At 57.5% G+C, this 15,305-nt stretch overlaps 5 protein-coding genes across 5 annotated transcripts; 3 read left to right on the top strand and 2 right to left on the bottom strand.

The window, feature by feature from the left end:
• Positions 1 to 3,696: 3,696 nt before the first annotated feature.
• DCS_04808 (uncharacterized protein) lies at positions 3,697 to 4,482 on the top strand (the record flags this gene model as incomplete). The annotated part of the gene is made up of 1 exon (XM_040802114.1): positions 3,697 to 4,482. The coding sequence occupies one exon, from the start codon at positions 3,697 to 3,699 to the stop codon at positions 4,480 to 4,482; it is 786 nt and encodes a 261-aa protein (XP_040657147.1).
• Positions 4,483 to 5,531: 1,049 nt separating this feature from the next.
• Positions 5,532 to 6,542, top strand: DCS_04807 (nuclear protein involved in pre-rRNA processing; the record flags this gene model as incomplete). Its single annotated transcript, XM_040802113.1, has 1 exon — positions 5,532 to 6,542. The coding sequence occupies one exon, from the start codon at positions 5,532 to 5,534 to the stop codon at positions 6,540 to 6,542; it is 1,011 nt and encodes a 336-aa protein (XP_040657146.1).
• A 763-nt stretch (positions 6,543 to 7,305) lies between these two features.
• On the top strand, positions 7,306 to 8,304 carry DCS_04806 (uncharacterized protein; the record flags this gene model as incomplete). The annotated part of the gene is made up of 2 exons (XM_040802112.1): positions 7,306 to 7,516; positions 7,751 to 8,304. 2 exons carry the CDS (start codon positions 7,306 to 7,308, stop codon positions 8,302 to 8,304), a joined length of 765 nt encoding a protein of 254 aa, XP_040657145.1.
• Positions 8,305 to 8,518: 214 nt separating this feature from the next.
• Positions 8,519 to 9,650, bottom strand: DCS_04805 (uncharacterized protein; the record flags this gene model as incomplete). Its single annotated transcript, XM_040802111.1, has 2 exons — positions 8,519 to 9,229; positions 9,354 to 9,650. The coding sequence occupies 2 exons, from the start codon at positions 9,648 to 9,650 to the stop codon at positions 8,519 to 8,521; spliced, it is 1,008 nt and encodes a 335-aa protein (XP_040657144.1).
• A 756-nt stretch (positions 9,651 to 10,406) lies between these two features.
• Positions 10,407 to 13,769, bottom strand: DCS_04804 (uncharacterized protein; the record flags this gene model as incomplete). The annotated part of the gene is made up of 3 exons (XM_040802110.1): positions 10,407 to 12,188; positions 12,378 to 12,696; positions 12,757 to 13,769. 3 exons carry the CDS (start codon positions 13,767 to 13,769, stop codon positions 10,407 to 10,409), a joined length of 3,114 nt encoding a protein of 1,037 aa, XP_040657143.1.
• Positions 13,770 to 15,305: the final 1,536 nt, after the last annotated feature.

Here is a 15,305-nt window from a genome sequence, read left to right as displayed (position 1 = left end):
TTGCCACCATCCATCTCTCGCTACACAGGAAGGTTGGGGCTCCGCGACCGATGACACGAGCCAGGTACATGGATAATTATACACGTGTTGTACTTGTAGGTTCAAGTGCCAGCTATTCGGTCGAACGGTTCAGTATCAATGCGGAGAGCCGGAGCCGATTCCTTGGCAACCCCGATGTGGCCGAGAGGACGCATAAACGGACGAACGAACGAACCAAGGTCCTGCTCTGAGCTTCTCCAGACCTCGGAGCGCCGAGAAGCCGTCTCTGGGGGGGGCAGCGAAAGCGGTACAGAGAACGGAGTATTACTTACCGACTTCGCCACGCTTGTATGTATCAGCGAGCTGAAATGGGAGACTCCGTCAATCGCCTTTGTGCTCGAAACTCGTATTCATGACGTGCTAGGTGCACAGGTGAACGTGCTGCAAGTGCGCTGGTACTTACTCTGTAGATACGAGGGGCATTCATCGTCGACCAGACGGTACGGGTGCTGTTCGATGGCGGCGGGGTTCCAAGCTGACTCGCGTTCAGCACCCAAGCATGCCTACGTTTGCCACTAAACTCTAGGACTCCCATCAACAGTAAGTACCTGCTCCGCACTACGCCATGACTGATAAGCTTTGCCCGAAGCACGCCAGTGGGCGAGGGCGAGTAATTACGAGACCGACGGCTGCTATATCGTACGCGGTCAAGCGCTCCGAGCAATTGGGAACAACCCTCGTATTGGAGACTCTTTCAGCGACCATCATCGTTCGCCGCGCCGTGTCCGGGTGTTGCGCAGCTATTACTTACATGCACTGCTGTACAAGTGCTATCGGTTCGCAGCTGGCTCTTGCAACCACCAGGAGATGGCACCGTCACTACGGAGCCCGTTCTGGTGGGATAGGTAATATTACTATATTGCAGTACGCCAAGTAGGTCAGTGCTGTTGCAGCAAGTACAAACGCTGGCGCGGCTGGTTCGCCTGTTTGTCGGAGGCGACTTCACCGAGGGACGCGTTACAGATAAGCACCCTAGCCTTGGTGCCCCCCCATCCACTGTACGTACAGTACCTGTGCCTGCTGTACTTGTAGTCATCACCTCCCTTTGCGCCATTCTACTGCTGGGTAGCAGTCAGGACTCGGAAGTGCCCGTTCGGGCCTCCCTACTTGCGGAGCATGCGTGCACAAGTACGATGCGGGCAGCACTAATATTAGAAATACCTCGCTACCCTTTTCGTCCGTGATTTTGGTACGAGTTCTCGGTTATCGTCGGTCGAATGCTGCTAGGCCTTCGTTGCATGATCTAACAACGACCTCGACGCATCGCTGATCCGTCGTGATTCTGACCATGAAACGTACGCAGCACGCATAGAAACGTACGCGGCACGCATAAACCGCCGTCGCAGTAGAACGTCCTCGTCATGTGGCCAAACCGACACCACTCTCGCCCGCTCCAGGTCGGGTGATGCCAGGCGCATAAACGAGTAGCGCGGCAGTCTTCTCCGCCGTCGTGGTAGCGTCCGTCGCCTTCCCCGGATGGGACGCGGTGACGAATCAAAAGGTCGAATGGGTGCATGTGAGCGTTGGCAGAGCGTACTAAGCACAGCATGTCATTAGACGCAGCGGCAAAGATTGCGTCCGTCGTGTACAGTACACTTACACCTTGGTACCCTCGTAGACACCTCCCCCACGTAGCTAAGCATGGCCGCTCGATAAGCATTGACCTAGATGATACCTCGTAGTAGGCATCTGTCTAGGTCGTCATCAACACGAGGTGGCTGGTATGCAGAGCCAAGGGGGACCTTTGTTCGAACTCGAGTGTGTTGCGAATCGCTGGTATGTCGATGGGATGCGGACGTTATGGAAATGGCTCGAAACTCGTTCGCTCCTGGCTGTATTGCACGTGCTGTATGCTGTAAGTATGCACTTATCAACACGCAGCATACCCACAGGCGGCATACTGTATACTTACTGTAAGTAAGTGCAAGTACGGGGTACAGGATACGCTGTCCCTTCTTGTAAGTATGTATTCGAAACCACAGAACACGTGAGCAGGGTACAGCACCGCACACCTGCATCCGCGTACTCGGTACGGAGTACGGGAAATGTAGAAGTATGCTGACAAACACAAGCGTGTACATGTGCTCCGTACTGCGCACGCCTACTTACTACTGTATACACCTACGCTTGTGGCAGACGGTTCCTCATCTCTTACAGTAATTACTGTACGGAGCAGGAGCTACCAGATTGGGCGGGGAGTGGGAAACCGCGTCCCTGCACCCCCTTCCCCACGTTCCGTCGAGGCGGAGCCTATTCACCATACGGGGTACATGCACTTGTACCACCAAGTGTAGGTACATCATGTACCTACACTTGGTGGTACAAGTGCATGTACTCATTATGAGCGAGCGTGTTCCACTCCGTCCTCCCCACTGCTTCCGCTATCAGTAATCGTATCGGTAACTCGTGCATGCGTACGACATGTGTACAGAGTGGGAATACTGCTTATATCGATACCAGTGAGTGTACCGACGAGTTGCCACAAATAAATCGGCATCGTGTCCGATTCTTCTTGTGCATTTTCAAGTTCAGATGTGCACATTCAAGTCAACATGTGCCCGTTCAAGTTCACATGTGCCCGTTCGAGTTTCCAGAGGGACGTGAGAGATTGTGCTCTCCTGTACGGAGTAATTGTACAGTATGGTGGTGCACCAACTGTGCTCCGTCGGTACATTCAAGTACATCTACTTAAGTATATTGAGAAATGTAAATGTCCAGTACGGAGTACTTACAGTACAGTACAGTAACTACGGAGTACTCAGTACATGTAAGCATTAACAATTGGGGGTCCCGCCTGACATTTTCCAGTTCATCTACCGTCCCCACTTGGCATTTTGGTACTCTCTGGGGCAAGTTATACTAAATGCAAGCAATTACTTTTATTACACCATGCGCACTAAGGATCGGTAATACCAAAGTGGCAGGTGTCAACGGATAATGGATCGGATGCAACAACGAAGCATGATAGCAGGGTCCTACCCTACCTACCTACGTACTCACAGCCACGGGCGATACTGCTCACGATGGCAACACACAACACCCCTCGGGCGACGCGCATGAGGATTCATCAACTCCACGCTGAACCCGTCCTCGTACCATGGCTTTCAGCAGCCGCTAGTCATGTACCAGCCAGCTGAGGTTCGTGTGTGAGCGAGGTGAAACTTGGCGTCCGCCTTCGCCTCGTAATCGCACGATACTGCACGTCCACACGCACATTTGCAGCATGCGAACCGATGACGAGTGCGGCAAGCACGCGGCTAACACGTCTTCCCCTGATTTCCTGTCCAAACTATGGAGCTTCACCCCACGTCGTGGTGGGTGGACCTTGGTTCCTTCGGACACAACGACCCCCAAGACACTTGCGGTTGTGGGTGTGCACCTGCTCGTACCGAACCTGAACTACTGCTGGTACACTTCGGCATGGAACAGTCGGCATACTTGTATAAGAATAGCGGAGGGTCCCTCCTTTCCAAGTCCTACATCGTCCTCTCCATATCCCACTGCCCACAGCCTGATCACACAACCGTCGCTGATCGAACAAGGCAGCGATAGCAAAGCAACAGCAGATAGAGCAACAGTCGTCACCAACAAACCACGCACGTCTTCATCCGTCAAACGGCATCTTCATCCGACAAAGGAAGGAAGGGAATCAGCATCATGGTCTTCGCCGTCCTTTTGGCTGTCCTGGCCTTGGCCACTCGCGGATGGGGAGCCGAGCAATTAACAAGCCCTTCAGCGGTGCAGGCTTTCGTGCAGACGCTGGAAAACACATTTACCATCGATAAGACGAGCCGGCCGTATAGGGAATCGATCACGCACCGGGAAGCGTCCGACTGGAACTATTTTTTCACGTGTCCCAACACACAGTGGGGTGACCGCCTCGTCCTCAAATCCATCTCCAAGACCAAGATTGTGTACAATGAGCACGTCGATAGCCGGATATTACTCAACGACGGCAATCAGCAGTCGACGATCAAAGCGGTAGACTCGGTCGCCATTCAGGTTGCGAGCTCAAAAGGCTGGAAAATCGGAGGATCGTTCGAGTTAGGCGCGGGAGGGTCGTCCGGAAACTTGGCCGGCAAGCTGGCCGTCTCTGCCGAGTATTCAGACGTCGAAACCGAATCGCGCACCGTCACGTCCAGCTTGGAGGTGGACATTCTCTGCGACCCCGGAAACGCCTGCTCTCTTCGAACCTTGACATTCTTCGCCGAGGTCGAGGGCCTGTGCTCGACCGAGCCCTTCATCAAGTGCGATACCGCCCAGATCTTCTGCGACGATAATTACTGGAAGGAGAACTCCGTCGATCAGTGGAGCGATTCCTGGAGAACGCATTGCAGACCCAGCCAGCGGCGCCTCAAACCCTGCAGCGTCACATTTCCCATTTTCGACACGGACAGGAAGCCGCTGACGCGACTGCGAGTTGTCACCGAAGGTCCCGCTTGATGGTGCCGGATCGGATGCGTGTATTTGTAACGAAATTATGATGATGGCAGGCGCTTGGTCTTTTCTTGCCCATATTCGATCTTTCTTTGTGGCATTAGCGTCTTCTCAGGATGTTTTGGCCGTCCTTTCTCTTTTTAGCTTCATGAATGATAATATAATCAGCTTGATCATCACCAACAACGCTGTGTCCACCACACGTCCGACACATGCGGAAGCAAGCGAAACGCAGCTCAAGTGATGTACCAGACCCGAATCGGGATACCAGGTGCGGCATGTGACAATGATGATAACCATTGCTGGGGACCATGTTCGGGTCTTGGATCCGAGCGAGACGATGCAAGATCGAGGGTGTTTTCATGTGGAAACCGAAGGTGAGACATGACTGCTGGCAAGGATGCCTCTTTCAACGTCACAAGGGTGTCTGCTCGAATGGAGATATTTATGGTCCTCACAGCACCTCAACTCAGATCTCGTACACCTTGAAATTTCCCAGCTGTAATATCGCCTCTGGCCTGTCACTGTGGTCTATTTTGCAGAGTGAAAAATATGCAACTCATAATGGGAGGGGACCTCGGTAGGGAGGCAGTGAGTCATTGGTGAATGGTGCTTCGCTGCGAGCGATGGACTATTTACATGCAAGTATACGTGCAATTGCAATAGCCTACTTACTGTACTTACACCTTAAACTAAACTTGTAATAATATTTACAGTATACTTACTCCGCAACCGCTGAGCGTACTGCATTTGTGCAGGGAGACCGCGCTGTGGCGCAGACGAGTACTGTGGCAAGGGTCAAGGTCACTAGTGGCTGGGTGGTTTTCGAAATGCACTAGTCCTAATCTGAGAAACCCCACCGTAAAGTTCAAAGTTCAATCGAAGAACGATCTTCTCCGCGATGCGAGCACAAGCAACATCATCAAACGACCGCAAACCCTGCTAGCAGTTTCGTTTGCGACACTCTGCACACGTATCCTCCTCTAAAAAAAATCATTGGTATTCTGACCCATCTATTGTCGCCGCCATCGGCAACAAAACGACGTCCGCCGACGATGGGAACGAAACGTTCGATTGTCGACGTCGAGTCGCAAGAGGGAGGGGATACGCCTGCGGACAATCCTGGCTTTGCCAACAAGCGGAGGAAACATTTTGGCACCGGAAAGCACAAGGCAAAAGAGGGTAGCTCAGAGTTCGCGAAGAAGAGAGTGCGGAACATCCAAAGACTGCTGCAGCGCAACCAAGACCTCCCGGCGAATGTCCGCAACGATCTCGAGCGCGAGCTGGCCGCGCACGTGGCCGACATTGGCGACAAGACCTTTCAGAGGAAGCGGAGCGCCATGATCTCCAAATATCACATGGTTCGCTTCTTCGGTATTTCACGCCCCACAACCGACCGTTTGAGGTCCTTGACTCGAACGTGTTGCCGGATCACTGACAGGCGAGCAGAGCGAAAGAAGGCGTCTCGTCTGGCCAAGCAGCTAAGGCGCCAGATCGACAATGCTCCCGATGGTGAAGATGTCGAAAAATTGAAGCAGCAGCTACACATCGCCGAGGTCGACGAAGCATACACCCTCTACCATCCCCACGCGGAGTCGTACATAAGCCTGTACGGCAACATCAAGTCGGAGGCCGAGGGGGAAGAGATTGCGAGCAAAAAACCCGTCGCGAAGATGGCCCTCGAGGGTTCGCGGCCGCCAATGTGGTCGGTGGTTGAGACGACGATGGAGGAGGGGCAGGAGGCCCTGAAGCGGCTGCGGGAGAGGAGGTCGGCGGAGGACACAGCAAAGGGTGGCGATGACAAGCTGAAACGGCAGGCGCCGAGGTCATCGGCAAGCAAGCCAAAGGAGGACACGAAGAAGCAACGACAGTTGCCGCAGAAGCACGACGAGGGACGAAAGCACCACGGTAACAAGGAAGGCCAGGCTGGTGGAAAGACGGGCAAGACGGGCGAGACGGGCGAGATGCCTGGCCTCAACCGTCGGGAGAGGCGACGGTTGATGCGCGAGAAGGCCATCAAGGATGATTCTGATGATGGCGACGGTGGCTTCTTCGAGGAGGGTTAAGCTTTCCAGGGGTTTCTTCTGCGTGAACCAATGCCATGTTCGTTTGCCGTCTGAGAATTGACATGGAAAACATGCCATGGGAGAACTGAGCGGAAAAAACACAAGTCCATGGTCGACGACATGGCCAAGCATAGTCGGCAGCAGCTTCCATCGATGCAGAATTGCTGCCATGGTCTTCGCCTTGCCATGTACATGTAACAAGAAACCGAATATCTGCGATGGACAAGCATGGTTCCATACCTGTCTCTTTCCCGTTGATTCCGTCCGGTGGGACATTGTACAGAGTTGTTGAAGGAATGAATCGTTGGCAGCTTCCCGTTATAGGCGCCATTACCGAGGTGACAAGTATACCCCCCTCGGTGAAGACATGATGATGAAGCTGTCACCAAGCAGGCTGGTAACAGATAGATCGGCGGGCAGGCGGGCAGGCGAGCAGGCAGGCAGGCGAGCAGGCAGGCGGGCGGGCGGGCGGGCGGGTTAATAGTGGTCAGGCGCGCCCGGAGGGGAGAGTTTATCATCTCCATGAATGCAAATCACACTCGGGCTGCCATTCCGCATTCTTGTCACAACCTTCAACAACCCATTACCTTGGCAGATCCCTCAACCCCTGTGAGACCCTACATTTCTACCCACCTCTACTCACGGCAAGCATCAGCACCAACGGCGAACCGTTCATTTTCGACCCCTCCTTTCTCTGTCGCTGCAAGAGAGGGGGCAGAAAGGTGGTGGACGATCGGTTCATTCCCGCTCTCAGCAGGCAAACATGACCCCAACCAGGGCTGCGAGACGGAACGTTTACGTCCCCTGGGTCAGCCTCCGAAAGTGGATTGACAAGCAAGAAGCGTTTGAGAGAGAGAACAACATGCCTGCGCCTTTGTCTCTTTTCAAGCTCAAGGTCCTCTCACGGTTTGTTGACTTTGGCCGCAAAAAACAGCCAGAGATCGGTGACGACGATCATGTCGCTTCCTTGACCGGTGCGTAACGCCCACCTTCGCCCACCCCCCTCCTCGCCTTGCTTTCCCAAGGGCGTCGCCGTGGGCTGGTTGATGCTTACCACCAGGTTGGGAGGGGGTTAGGAGCGCTCCAAGCCATGTGCCTCCCACCAGCAACGTTTGTCGACTACGAAATACTGATGCCCCGTGGCGGCCGCATAAAGACTCTATGGAGTTGCCTTTGCTCTTTGGTACCTTACGGGTCGTTTCCCCAAGGAGGACACGGCCTGGAAGCGGGAAAACAAGATCCCATCTTTGGGAGTAAGAAGGTAGATACCACACAACAGTCGTCCAGAACCCCTCCTCCCCTCACCCAAGTCCATCCATTGACTCGCAGTCTACTCTCCCAGAAGGCACGGAGGTATGCTGCCAAGTGCGCCCTTCAGTACCTCATACGCGCCCCGATCATCGTCTCCTCAGCTTCCTTCCGCCCGGGAGGCGGCGAGGCCCGGCCATCTCCGGCACCAGACGACACATGGTCCGAGAGTACCGAAGCCGATGGCCGTGATGGCAAAAGCATTTTTCAAAAGGTGTCGGGCCTCTCCGAGAGTCTAGGTTTCGGCAGCATAAGCTACCTCATCGAACCGGCCATCGACGACCGGTTTCCCAACTTCTACAGCGGACGACCCGTTTTTGAACGTCCAGACCCTGCGCCGCCCAATGTCGGTGTCGTGCGCTGCGTGCTGGGCAAGAAGAAGACGAAGCGTCAAGTGGCGACTGAAGTACTCCAGTGGCTGCAGGATGAGGAGATGAAAAGGATGGCAAACTGAACCTCTTCATGCCTGCTCGATCGTAGTTGGCCGCGGCCGTTGAAGGGTCAAGGTTGCACACACCCCGATTCAGATACGTCAAGCGGTGCCACGCCCGAGGTTGGATGAGGTGGATATTGCAGTGACGGGCCAAAAGACGAGTCATCAAGCGTTAGTCATGGATTATCTTCATATCTTGTGCATGGTAGCGAGAAGGAAGCCATGCGGGGGTCGTTTATGAGCCTTGTTCATGATCTCCTCTTCCTCCCCGTCGACCGCCCGTACGGGGTCCTTTGCCGTGTCCCTTGCCGTGTAGAATCTTGCCTTGAATACCCGGCGGCAGATCCGCCACCTTCTCGCCGTTCTCCCACAGGACGGCCACGTCGGCCGCCCTCCCCGTCACCTTCTTGAAAAATGTGGTGCTCAGCAGTCCATCTTGGCCGCCTTCGGTCAGCAGCACCCCGTTGTCGCTCCTCCACCAAGTGACGCCGGCCCGAAGGCTCCCTTGGACGTCGATTTCGATGACAAGCTCGGCGTCCCTGCGCATGCCGCTCACGACGCCCTCCTCGGGCGTGCCCGTCGAGCAGTGCACGTGCGTGCGACCCATGGGTTTCAGCCCGCCTGCGGCCACGATGGAGGGCCAAAAGGCATAGTAGGTGCCGTGGAGGACGCGTGGGGGCACGTCGTCGAGCGTCACAGGCTGGAGGACGGATGCGGACTCGAGCTTGATCGAGTGGCCTTGGTTGGCCCGGATAAGGTAGTCGCTTGCTGAGTTGCTCTCGGTCGAAGAAGGGGGCGAAGTGGAAGTGGAAAGGGAATGGGAAGCGGCTTGGGAATCAGGCCTGGGCTTGGGCTTGAGGGCGAACCGCTGCTTCTCGTTGGACGCGACAACGGACTGCACCTCGGAGAGGGACACGTTCAGTGACCGTAGGGGCCCCCATGAAAGCTGGGTAGAAGGAAAAAAGAGAAGACATGTCAGCGGCGAGGCCTCGAACGGGCCACAGTGATGGGGGGGGGAGGGAAACCATGCTCCGACTTTGCTCAAGTCCAAGGCACAGGAACAAACGTACCACTTTATCGAGGGGTGCAAACCCTTCTTCATCCAACTTGATGCCCGCATTCTCCGCTTGGTGCCTCAGCAGTCTCGACAGCGCCCTCGATACTTGACTTTCGCGGCCGCCGCCTCCTCCTTCTCCTCGCCCCCCTCTTCCTCCTCGTCCCCCTCGTCCTCCTCGCCCTCGCCCTCCTCTGCCCCTACCATCCCCCCCAGTGGCGGACGTCATGATATCGCTGCCACGGGTGCTGTCTCCCGGGTGCACATCGGCGGCCTTTTCTGCGCAACCGCCATCAACAGGTGAGTCGGTCATCCTTCCTGGCTCGTTTCAAATGCGTCTTGGTTGGTCGCTTGATCTTGAAACGACATTTGTTCCAAACGTTAACTACGGCGCCACTGGTCGACTTTCCTGAGACGGATCGTGTTGGGGGCCGTTCGAGAAGGTGTACGCAATACAGCATGCGGGTGCGATGCCCTGCAGTTCGATATGAAGCTGTCGTGCTATAATTCAACACATGGAGACACCAACCAAGGTGGGGATGCATTCTGCCCTAGAGATGGTCGTGACTCAGCACCTCACCGTGGGACGCCGCAACGACAACCAACGCTCACGCCGCGGCTGTTCAAATGGAGTATCCAATGCCAAATTCGGAGACTGTCCGCGAAGACAACTCGTGCCAAAAGTATGCATATTATTTTTACTTGTACTCGCTATAGCTCTTCGACAGCTCCGACAGTTCGCTCAAACATTGGTCTCCGTCGCTCACCACCTTTCTGCTGCTCTGCTTGGCACGGCCTGCCAAATCATGTCCAAGAAAATCTGCTTATGCTCGCGATCAAGGGAGACTGATGTACATCATATCATCGTAAGGGGTCAACACTTGCAAGGAGCAAGTCCTGCACGGCCCGCCCACCGGTCGTCGTGTGAATCGTCCACGTGCCGACGGCGTCACGACGGGACCGCTGCCATTTCAAGATTCTTCCCTTCCGCGGAACAGCACACTGCCGCGGCGCGAAGGCTTGGGGCCAAGCCGGTGCGCCATCGCATTCGTGAACTCGCTTTGGTTGGTCATTGATCGATGCGGCATCTGTAGACGCCGCTCGAGACGCTGGCTGGGATGGCAGGGATCATGCTCTCCCGCTTCCTTCGCGTGCTTAGGCTGCTGGCCCTCGCGTGAGACATGCCTTGACTCGTCGGCGGCGGTCTCGACGAATAGTCCCCAGCTTGCCTGCTGGTCGTGGCGAGATGATCTGGCACGACGCGGTCGAGGTATCGTCGCGGGGGTGCGGGGCTCGATCCGCTGGGAATGGCAAGACGGGAAGCGCGAGGGCTCGTGGTGGCGAGTCGCGGCCTCGCGCCCGAATTCAACGCTTGCGTTTCTTGGCTGCCGTCACGGACCTGTCCGCGCTGCGCATTGACCTCGGTCGTTGCGCGAGAGGGGGAACGAAACTGCAACTCCTCCATCTCCCCACCAACCGTTCCCCTACGATTGCGAACGAGGAGTGACGTCTTCCGACCGTCCTCGACCTCGTCCGTCCCGGCACGACGGCTCCGCAGAAGGGAAGAGCTTCTGTCCTCGTCCGGATCTTCCGTGCCCGCCCGACGGGTTCGTGCCACCAGCAACGATGGCCTGCGGCCGATGTTCGAGCTGGTGGGTGTGGATACGTTCGAGCCGCCGGTGCGTGGTGTCGCAGTCGCCGTGCCGTTCAAGAGATGGCTCCTTCGCTCCTCAAACCTCGAGAGAGTCCTGGGGCTGCCGTTCGTCCTGGGCAGGCCCTGGTCTGCTCGAAGCGTCGCTGGTAGGCCCGAGTACGACTTCGGTGCCGCCGGCGTTGCAGGTCCGTCCGCCTGAGAGAGGGGTGCGGCGACGGCTCCGTCACCAAGCGCGATGCACAGCTCCGTGAGGCTGCGGCACACGCTGTCGGCCTTTCTGCGAAGCTGCCGATCGGTCACGTTTCCGGCGGCAACCGTGCTCGCTCCGCTCGAGATGAGTCCGGATTGGGCGGGAGTTCCCAGCATTGCCGAAAGGCCGATCGCGTCGTTGGCCGCTGATTCCAAGGCCTCATACGCCTCGGGGCTCATGAAGTGCCTCGATCTGACGAGGGCCGCGACGAGAAGAGGATGAGCCTCCTTTTGCGGGGATGTCGTGCTCACGGTCTCCGGCGCTTGACGGGCTCCGGGCCGCTTCGGGGAGAGCGACATGGTGGTGACGGTAGTTGTCGCCGTCGGCGGTCTTTCGTCCGAATGACTTGCAATGGCGGCGCCGGACGTGGAGGGGAGCTTGCCGGTGAGCTCGAGGCGGTGGATTCTGGACTTGATGTCGTCCAACTCGTCCCAGACGGTAGACGGCGCCGTCGTCGATTCGGTGGATTCCGTTCCCGCGATGCCACCGCGGGCAAGCTCGGAGATGGGCTGGTTTTTGAAGTCGATGGAACGAACCAACGGGGAGCCGTACGCCCCCCTTTGGGTTGGCCCCAACGTGGATGCCCTGTGGAAGGTCGACGATCGACCCGCCGCACCAGAGTTGTTCTCCGTTATCGACGCACGCCTGCGCGCGTAGGTGGAGCCTTCGGGACTGGTCTCCTGGGAGGAAACGAGGGGCCGGGGAGCGAGCGGAGACGGACGCAGGGCGGAGCCTGGGGCTCTCGCTCGGGCGCCATCATCGGTGAGGTGGGATCGAAACGGCGTGGTACGTACAGTGCCACTCAGCCGTTCGTCGTGGAGATCCTGCAACCGAGGTCGCTCGTGGTGATCGGACAATCGACGAGCCACGCGCGGCGGGGATGTGGTGTGATAGGAAGCAACAACGGTGGAAAGCGGGCGTCGATGGGTGAAGCGACTCGCTCGAGACTACAAGCACGGCGGGTCAGCGACAAAAGTCCACCACGGGCGGAATGCCGACGCGTGACGGCTGCCAATGCCGCAACGCCTAGACCAGACACCCCAAAGGGCGATCGGGTCGCAGGCCGCCTGAGCATGGCAGCCATTCCCTTCCGTCGCTCCGTGGAGGGAAGGGGAGAAAGATGGAAGGAAACGTACCACAGGCCTCGGGACATCGGCTCGCGCGCCATCGTCGGCCCCGCGGCGGTTGGATTGCTCTTTGGCGATGCGCAGGAAGAGGTCGCCAGAATCTTCCGCGCCGCCAATGGCTCCATTGCGAAGAGTGTCATCCATCCTTCCCTCGAGGGCACGTAGCGTACTCTCGTGCGCCATCCCCACAGGACACTCGGCGGGGTCGTAGGGCGGGGGTGATTTCAAGTTCGCGTCCAGAACGAGGCTCTTGCGAGAGCTAGAGGCGCGAAATGTTCGAATGGGCGGGACGCGGACGGGGGTGGAGGCACCCAGCTGGGGCGAGTTGCTTTTGGCGGGTGGCGGGCACGAGGTTTGAGGGCGGCAGGACGACGTTGGACCCTCTCACTCATCCGAGGAGCTAGACTGGTGGGACAGGCGCTGCGGAAGAAGCAATTCTCGCCGGCCGTGGAGGTCGACGCCGTCGGCAGTCGGCGTAGGGCGAGGTGCCTGAGCGGTGCCAGCGAGGATGCGCTCCCCGGACCGGCGACGCTGGGTGCTCAGCGACGACGGAGGCCCACCGACGGTCGATATACCGTTGGCACTGCGAGAAGCGGGTGCCCTGCGAGCTACCGGGCACGTCGTCGACGCGTCGGTCCTCGCCTTCGAAGGTGACTGGGCGGTGGCGGCGTCGTGGCGGCTACGATGGGCCTCGGGGCAGGACGAAGGACGCTTCGGATGGCATGGACGAGGATGGACAGAGGTGAGCGAGGTTGCCGAAGCAGCGGTCACGGTCTCGGCGGCTGCGGGTGGAACGCGCACCGTCGAGGCCTTCTCCTCGTGCGAAGGGCTTGATCGGGGCGGTGACGGCCTAGCCGCGGGCGACGAGGGAGGATGCTGCCGTTCGCGAACAAGCTTCCTCGTGCCGGCGCTGATGCGGTGCTGATGGTAGTTTTCGTCCTCGCCCGTGGGTTGATTCTGCTCACCGTCGGCAGCCAAAGGGCTGGCCGGTGCCGATGGAGCGTAACGCGACACAGGATTGGGCAGGGCGGCCGAGGAGGGGGCCCGAGATGATGGCTGGGGGGTCAGGCTCGGATGATTTGGGGGGAGATGGGGAGGCGAGGATGAGGTTGCCGACGGGGACCTGCACTGGTCGGGACGGGCTGGCGGCCCCTCGAGCGGGCTATGCTTCAGCGAGGGAGTGGTCGAGGACAGGACGGGTGCGTGGTGGAAAAATTCGTCGCCGTCGTCGGCATCGCTGGCGTCGAGGGGCTCGGTGATGCGAGGATGAGGATGAGGAAGACGGAGAGAGAGCAGTCGAGGTCGGGATCTGGGTGACGAGTCAGTAGCGTCGGTGGCCGCGGCGGCGATTGGCGATTTGCAGGTGCTGTTCGCCATGGTCGTGGCCCCAGAAGCGTCCATTGTTGTGGAGCCACAGAGGCCCGGGGCCGTGAAACTAGCCGTCTCAGTCATCATGGCACGCGGGTGCCGAGCCAATTCATCCCCTCAACGTCTTGGGGGATGGCGAGGGCGCCACGTCCAATCGGCTGGATATGCGCACTGCACTCGCACGCGTACGCTGGAAAGTCGGGACGCTGACGGACGACATCTCAGCCACGTAAACACTGCACATGCACGAGCATGTATCAAATCGTACCAAGGTTCCGCCGCAGACAGCCGAAGGATGTCTCGGTGCATTGATAGGGTTGAGACAAGACAGCAGACGGCTCCAGCGTCGCATTGTGTTTGCACACGACCAAGCACAGGTAGGTAGGTAGGCACCTGGGCAGCAAGCACGGAGTAAGTAAATAGGCATTCGATAGCAGGCATCGACGAAGCACTGCCCGCTAGCCTTTTGCATGGGCTTTGGGAGGAATAGAGGCAGGGTTCAGCGAAGGAAGGGAGGATGCTGGTGGGTGCGTCACGGCGACGAGGGGCGACGAGGGGACGGAACGAGCAGAGCGAGATCGACTTACCGGCACACGCAGGGCAAGCACGCCGGCGGCGAGTGGAACGAACCGAGAAGCCCAGGTCGGTCACGCCCAGGAGAGGGCGAGGAGGGGAGGAAGGGAATTGACAAGGAGAGCAGAGCGGCTGGGATGGCGAGTGGCGGACGCGCATTAAGAGCAAGACGACCATCGGAGAGTCGCTGCCGCTTCGAGCAGCTGAGCTCTCCTATCCGTACCTCGTTGAGCACGAGCACAGACGCAGTACTCCGTACCGATGCAGCACTTGTCCGAGAAGGCGTGCTCCGGTGCATCTGTTTTCCGTTGTGACCTTGTCGTGTGGGTTTGAGGCACCCGTAACGTCGTCCATGGTGCGCCCACGAGGCTGCGCATAGCAGGTGTAGGCGGAAGTACGTGTGCTTGTACCTGTACTCCGTACAGTATGGAGTACACCAACGTTGTACTTAATTACAAGTACTAACTTACTGTACGGAGTAAGTACGGAGTGCAGTACTAACTTGTGCATGCTCAGTACTAGCTACTAATACAGGTAACAGAGAGCACTAACCATTAGTACTTAGATGCTAGTGCTTGAAGGTACCGAGATTTGGTACCTGCCTGGTCCCTACCACTCACGAGTAATACCTGGTAGATACTGCGAGGATTAATTGACGCACCGCTCGATTTCGTCCGGTTCACTGACACCGTGGGCCGGTGCAGCAGATATTACGGGTTAGTGCAAAGAAGAAAAAAAATACTATAGACATACGGTACTGTAGTTGACAAGTGCTCGCGGTCGTGCACACACGTACGAGTACAAGTATCTAGATGTACTTACTCCGTGCGTGTAAGTACATGTACAGTTCTTACGCCTGTCCTCGTACTGCAGTACTTAGTATTACTTGTAACCGCACATGGGCCAGGGAGCTTCAGCAAGAGCCCAACAAAACCTGACCAGCTCTTGCCCCTGTATCGATCTCTTGTGCATGTGCGTGCATGGGCATTGCCTCAG

This window comes from Drechmeria coniospora, chromosome 02 (genome assembly GCF_001625195.1).
Source record: "Drechmeria coniospora strain ARSEF 6962 chromosome 02, whole genome shotgun sequence".
NCBI lineage: Eukaryota > Fungi > Ascomycota > Sordariomycetes > Hypocreales > Ophiocordycipitaceae > Drechmeria > Drechmeria coniospora.
Note: the sequence above shows the minus strand (reverse complement) of the source record. Positions and strands in the feature narration are given on the sequence as shown.